We start from the raw sequence: 6962 nt of genomic DNA, 5'->3' as shown, positions 1-6962 counted from the left end.
CATAGTTGTCGTTGTAGTGAAGAAAAAAAAACGTTCGATAAGTCTGAACTAAAAATTTTAAAATAGAACGTCGTGTGAAGTTGACACTAGGAAATATTCCTGTGATTTCAAACATAATGATAAACAGACGAGTCTCACCAGTAAACCAAAAAGAGGTGTAGCGGGTAACCAAATACTTTCCATGAAAAAAGAATATCAATCAAGGGAGAGAAAAAGAGGAAAGTAGAACTATTTACAAACATGCACTTCATGGATCGATTTGATGGACGGTATGGACCAGTGATAGGAGGTGGCGTTTTGGCACACGCGTGCATATGCACCCATTATAGAAAATAATAAAAAAATAATTTTAAAAATGTCAAAAAAATCTGATATAAATGTTTTGGTATACATCATGACATCCTATGTTCGTTCACAAGTTTTCGTGGAAAAACAACATTTTGTGTGATGTGTACAAAAAAGACAAAAAAATGTCCTGTACGTAGTCGTGTTACAGCATCAAAATTTGTCTTTTTTACAGGAGCCACAGAAAAATGTTTTTATTTTTGAAAACTTGTGTACCAACATAAAATGTGTAGATGTACATGTAAAAATTTAGTTTAGAATTTTTTAACACTTTGAAATGTGGATTCACATAATGGGAGCATATGCTCCTATGAGCCAAAGTGCATTTCCCCCAGTGATACGACTAATTAGGATAGTAGATATGTCCAATAGCCGCACTAATATGGCCATAGTACGGTCAGCTTTGAGCAGTCGCATCGCTCGCAGGAGTAATTGGATACCTCTGCCACGCCAACCAAAACGTACTAGTGATTTGACACTAGGGGCTGCGTGTCGAATCTTTTGTTTTTGGAGGAATGTTGGAAGTGGATAATATTCTCTTCTAGAGCTATCTATTAAAAGACAAAATATCCAACAAGTTTTACTACATTATTGGGAATTCACTTATATTTTTCGCGTGTGTTGGCACAGGGCGAGTATCAATGACAATCGATAGAGAAAGGCACCGCCCATAAGAAAGATAGCTAAGCAATGCGATTTTGATGAAACGTTCTGCTCAGTCACGCTTGCATGCACAGATTGCACATACACGCACGACACAACACAAGCAGAAAACGCAATCTGCATGATAGCATCCAGTAAACTCGTTTCTCCTAGGCTCTAGCCTGGTACAAACCTGGAGAGTTGGTAATGCATTGTCACCGTCAGAGAAGAGACTCATTTCAGGCAAGTTAATCAATCGGCCATGTTCTCTCCTCGAGCAACATTGAATTCGTGAATTCAAGAGCAATTAAGTGGTCCAAAAGCTAATCGAAGGTGCAATCAAATCGGGGCATAGTACAGTTTCAGCAAGGACGAACCGTTGGAGGTTACACTGGGTTTGAGTGCCCTCACATGGAACGAAAGCAGTCCACTACATACACATCCCGAATTTGAAAAGCAGAAAGGTCGTCTACAAGTCGTTAATAGCTTTACTGTCCCACAATATGCGATGAATGTTTACTGGTGACGGTGATGGTCTCTGTTTGATAAACATTCCCATCAACTGCTGCCGGAGTTGCAACCACTGCAAGGTCATCATCTCTACCAGTTTGCTGACCACGTCAGTTCAGCAAGGATGATAATTAGCGAAGCCGTGCTCGTAGGTATTACCCCAGGCTCATGTACAAAAAAGATGGGCGCATCTCTTCAGCCTTCACATCTCCAGTGCCTGCCAGGGATGTAAATCGTCAGTTAAAAAAGTTGCATTTCACAGACAGTAATTGATAAGCAACAAAAGGTGATAACTGGTCCAGAGGACATGAGGAGATTAGGGTAGGTATACAACTAGCAGTTATGAGTAAATTATACTTGTGGTAATTCCACTATCAACTGTAAATCATAGAGGTAGAGAAAATAGATAGGTGGTAGAGAGTACCGGAGAAGCCCGCATCCACCTCCCCCCCAGCCAATCGCAGTGAAGCCTTAGCTGTTCAAGCCCAAATTCATTCTGTTCCTGATAAGCCTTGAAGTAGACCATGCACTTCTGATCGCTAATAACCTCGGATATCATGCCAACCCACCATCCATCGTTGGTAAAGGCGTCCACTTCATCAAGTAACTTGAAACCACTGGTGACGGGGATAACTGGGGGAGGGGGCCTGATGTGCTCCGCTCCAATGACTTCTGTCAAAGGTGTGGTTTCATCGTCAGCCTTCAGCGTGTCATACTCCACCAGAAACTTGTGGCCAACAGATTTAACGATAGTCCCCTGGAACCAAGCTCCACAGAAACCTTCGTCATTACTGCTGACTTCAACCCTGCTGCCTTCTCTAAACTTTGTTTGCGGCAAATCCTGAAAGATGGCCAAAGGGCAAAGGAAAGGCAACAGTTCTTAGCTATTTTAGCAGTTTAAAGTGTTTTAAACTTGTACTACCTATAAAAAAATCATTAGCGGTGTGTATTTGCTACTCATCATACAATTTCAGGATTCAACAGAAAACACAGATGTATTCTAGCTTTGACAAACTTGAGAAGAACTACCTGTAATGTCCCTCGATTAACTTGGTTTTCTGGATGAGAGAGCATTGACACTATTGGAGTAGTATCACACAATTTTTGGTTGTTCAAGTGATGTAACTGCTAAGGATGTGGCTCATAACACATTTGAAATTTTTAGCTATTAGTACCAGCCATGAATGAGACACGAGTAAACATGATTATACACATGTATAACCTCTCAAGAAAGTGGATTAACGTTACAAGGAAGCTGTCTACTAATTAAACTGAAGCTTCATCTAATCTGGTAAAACACACAAACAAAAAAAACATCAATGTGTTATAAGGTCTTACAACAGAGACATTATAAGATCTTATACATGTGTATAATCATGTTGGGAATATGAAAACAAAGAAAGACATTGTAATGTGTCTTACAGCAGAGACATTCTTATATTTGGCTAAATCCTGGTAATAAAGGCCAAAGATGTATGGTTTATCCCTTGCTTGAGAAAATTAATAACAAGAGGAGGCCACGGTTCTCTCTAGTACAAAATGGCACACATTATGATGTGTGTTCGACAGAGAAAAAAGAGGGAAAAAGTGAACTACGTATTGCACCACTGGAGCAGATATTTTCGGCCGCATGAATTTAAAAATTGGGGACTACAAACCACTTCTTCCATTCCCATATGTTCGGCATATTATGTTTTGTTAAGACAATATTTTTGAACAAGAATTACTCGTCAATATGTGGTTTATATAATAAAAATCAAAATAATCAGTAGGTACTTTTGAAAAGGACTATCGATATCAACTTTATGTCATATAAACCACATATTAACAAAGTAATTCTTGGTCAAAGTCTTGTCTTAAGGAAACTTAATACACCATACGTACACGAATGAGGGGAGAAATAAATTAGCTAGTTTAACGCAAATAAATATGACCAACAGAAATTTAATAAATATATCTAATATATCATGTTATTAACAGTGTCCCAGTTCCTCACACACAAATGTATTGTACAAAGGGAGCAAATGTCCCTATTAAACACAGCTCCCGTGTTAAGTAAAAATTTAAGCCTCTCTATGATAGGAAATGGAATCAAAGGAATAGGAATCATGAGCAGTTCTATTTCACCACAGAAAAAATGAGGGAATTTTTTACATACAGAATGCATGCCCTAGTTCCCACAGACACAAAGGAAAAAAAAATCAAGAGGTATGACTTCATGCTAAATATCATATGGAATCAGGGGCATAGTAAAGCAATCCATAAGTATTGATTGCCCATCTCTGTGATCCAAAGGGCCCCTGTAGCAAAAATCCTATGGACGGAATCATCCTGCCCAAACAGTATCAACTCATAAGTAAAAAAAGAGGTTTTGCTAAGCAGGTTTAGGAATGCTCACTTTTTTACACATGAATGGCTTATAGCATTAAGAAGATAAGAATATAAAGCAACCCAGAAAGCATCCACATGAAGTGCAAAACTTCAAGTTTAAGAAACATTTCAGAGAAATATAGCTTCTTGATGATTAGGTACACACCTCAGCAGCTTGCTTCCATTGGCCATCAGTCCAGTTACATCGAAGCCTCAGTGCCTTCTGGTGCAACTGAACCTCCTTTCCTGAATTTTCTATCTTACATGTATACATTAATTTGGGACGGATCTCGGTAATCCGCCCAGGCCACCAGCCATCACCTTGGAAGCCTTCAACATCATCATCGATGCAGAAGCTAATAGCTGATGCATGTGGTGGGCAAGGTCTGATGTCCTTCATATTGACAATCTCCTTGCGCAGTTGACTACCATCACCCTTCCCAAAAGTGTACTCCACTAAGAGGCTATTCTTCCAGATAGTCTTTGCAACAACTGCAGGAAACCAAGCTACAACAGAATCATCTTCAAACTTGGCAACTTCTACCTGTGTTCCTTTAGTATATGGTGTTTTCTTCAATGACTCCTGGCAGGCAGAGAGTAGCGAGTAGTGACTTAGCAATCAATGAATAAAACAAATTGACAAAACTACACAAGTAAAAAAAAAAACTTGATACTGTAATAAGCAACTCTAAGCTAAGCAACCATGGTGTACACAATTGAGGGCAGAATATAGACGCTGAAGTCTAAACTCTATGATTCAGTGTTAGCAATCAAAGAACGAATCCAAAATTTTGCAGATGTTCTATTATCACCAATGATGCTATGCATGCACCTAAGGAGCAGCTAGAAAGTAAAACACAAACTACATCTCATCATATGCACTTCCTCCGTCCCAGTATATTGGTTGTAATGGCATCTTATATTATGGAACAGAGGGAGTACTATCCAGAAGAAATCAGAAACCTCTAATTCAGGATTGTTACTTCCACAACAATCTTGGCACATGAACTTCTATCAAGCTATAATAAAAACATGTCAAGAGACGTAAGAACACCAGCAATATCGACTATCAACTAAGCTGTAGATGGACTCGCCTTATTTCATTTTGACCCATGTCCGATCAAACACATTCTAACAAGTATAAGCCACTATTTGCTAACTAACAGATTGCAAGCCCTACAGCAGCCCAGAGAAATTTCTTGGGCGAATCTGTTTTAATGGCAATCTTTCAGGCAGAGTGACAGAACACTCTATCTATGAAGTAGCACTCCATCAGATACTGCATTCATCCATCAGAAGGCAGAAGCTACATGGAACAATAATCCAACAGCAACAACACTCAAATACAATTTGCAGCGATGATGCAGAACTGTCCCAACGCATTGCAAACTTGCAAGATCAGGCATCAGCATCTTCTATGTTAAAACCCTAACCAGATTACAAAATGGGCTCCCCAATTCCTTAACCCTAACCCCCAAATCACATGGAGATAGACTGATACTGCAATCAGCGGCAATGCACGGGCAACAGCAATCTGATTGAAACCCTTCAAAAGTGCTCATCTTCTAACCCTAACCAAGTGACGGAAGGGGCGCTCCCCCAATTCGATTGGAGATAGAAGGGTACTACAAAAAGACGACATTTTGCAGAGATGTTGTGCAACTCGTTGGTACCATGTCCTCGGGGGAGCGCCACTCGCCGGCGACCCACTCGAGGTGGGGCCGGACGTCGGCGGCGTCGAACTCCAGCACCTCCCTCGTCTCCGGGAAGCAGACCTTGACCCTCCCGTCCGCCTGGTCGCCGCCGGGGAGGGCGACGCCGAGCCACCACGCGCCGTCCCGGAGCGCGTCGACGGCGGCGTGCTCAGCGCCAGCGGGGGTCGAGGGCTGCGCCGGCGACGGCGGCGGCGGGCGCGGGCGGACCTGCGACGCGGGCACGAGCTGCGGGAGCGGGCGGCCGGAGGCTCCCGAGGCGGCGAGGGTGCCGTACTCGACCGCGTAGCTGCGGAGGTCGGGGTCGAAGCGCGCGACGACGGCGGTCAAGTGGGCCCCGCGATAGCCTTGCTCGTCGAGAAGCACCTCCACCACCTCGCCGGCGGGGATCACCTCGGCGGGCTCCGGCGGATCCGCCGCACGCGAGGGCGCCGGCGGCGGCTGGCGGCGGAGTCGCGGCGAGCGCATTGGGTTTCTTGCGGTGGTGGTAGACTGAGCTGGATTGGGAGTGTGGACTGTGGTTTGGAGTAGAGAGAGCAGAGTAGGCGGCGAACAGAAAAAGGAAATGGTGCGGGGTGGGGTCATGGAGTTTTGTCCTAGATCCTCAAATGAAATTAAAATAAATGGAAAGGGCAAATAATCAAGAGGCAAAGTAAAGAGTGAGAAATTTCAAATAAAAGGGTAAAGAGTGGGAATAAATAGAGGTCCAAGTAAATGAGGGCAAATTGTAGAGTGCCAAAGTAAAGCATTGCGAAAAGTAAAATTCCTCGTCAAAGAGAAGAGCGTTGAGGGCTCACAGATTGATGTCAACCTCAGCATATTTGACGGTATGATTTGATCAACAAATACAAAAAGAAACATACTGCAAATGTTAAAAGTTTGCTTCAGTTGCACTGAATAAAGAGCATTAAGACTTGAAATGAGAAAACAATGTGCGCTGGTCCTTTGGGGCCTTAGCACGACGACTTCCCGTCTGTCTACTACAACAAGCTCTACTACGACAAGCTTTGCCTGACTCCGGTGATGGAGGGGCGAGGAGGGCGGCGCGCCTTCGGCTCGTGCTAGTGTCTGTAGTCGTCGCTAGGTGGTCCAATGACCTTTTTGTAATTTTTATTACTTTTAGGCATCTTTGTACTACTGTTGATGATTATTAATAGATCGGTGGAATTTTCGCAAAAAAAAAAAATATTCAGGCCTAGATTGGCTACGGAACCTGCTATTCAACATAGAAAAACCTCATAGAAGCAAAATGCTGATGCTTGTTTGGAGGGCATGGCATCTCAGATGTGATATCTGCCATGATAAGGGTGAGAAGACCATTGCTAGATCGGTAGACTTTCTCATAGGTCACAGTAATTTTCTCCAGGAACCAAACAACAGGGC

At 42.7% G+C, this 6962-nt stretch overlaps 1 protein-coding gene across 1 annotated transcript; it reads right to left on the bottom strand.

Moving 5' to 3' along the window:
* Positions 1–1294: 1294 nt before the first annotated feature.
* On the bottom strand, positions 1295–6047 carry LOC124649147 (protein AGENET DOMAIN (AGD)-CONTAINING P1-like). Its single transcript, XM_047188813.1, has 4 exons — positions 5541–6047; positions 4034–4450; positions 1922–2338; positions 1295–1714 (listed from the first exon to the last, which is right to left on the bottom strand). Exons 1-4 carry the CDS (start codon positions 6045–6047, stop codon positions 1700–1702), a joined length of 1356 nt encoding a protein of 451 aa, XP_047044769.1. The 3' UTR covers positions 1295–1699.
* Between the last annotated feature and the right edge of the window lie 915 nt (positions 6048–6962).

Source organism: Lolium rigidum, chromosome 4 (assembly GCF_022539505.1).
Source record: "Lolium rigidum isolate FL_2022 chromosome 4, APGP_CSIRO_Lrig_0.1, whole genome shotgun sequence".
NCBI lineage: Eukaryota > Viridiplantae > Streptophyta > Magnoliopsida > Poales > Poaceae > Lolium > Lolium rigidum.
Note: the sequence above shows the minus strand (reverse complement) of the source record. Positions and strands in the feature narration are given on the sequence as shown.

Coding starts and splice junctions, on each gene's coding strand:
- LOC124649147 (XM_047188813.1), bottom strand. CDS start 6,047: ATGCGCTCGCCGCGACTCCGCCGCCAGCCGCCGCCGGCGCCCTCGCGT. Junction 4,451..5,540: donor GGCGCTCCCCCGAGGACATG/GTACCAACGAGT, acceptor TCTGCCTGCCAG/GAGTCATTGAAGAAAACACC. Junction 2,339..4,033: donor AATGGAAGCAAGCTGCTGAG/GTGTGTACCTAA, acceptor GCCATCTTTCAG/GATTTGCCGCAAACAAAGTT.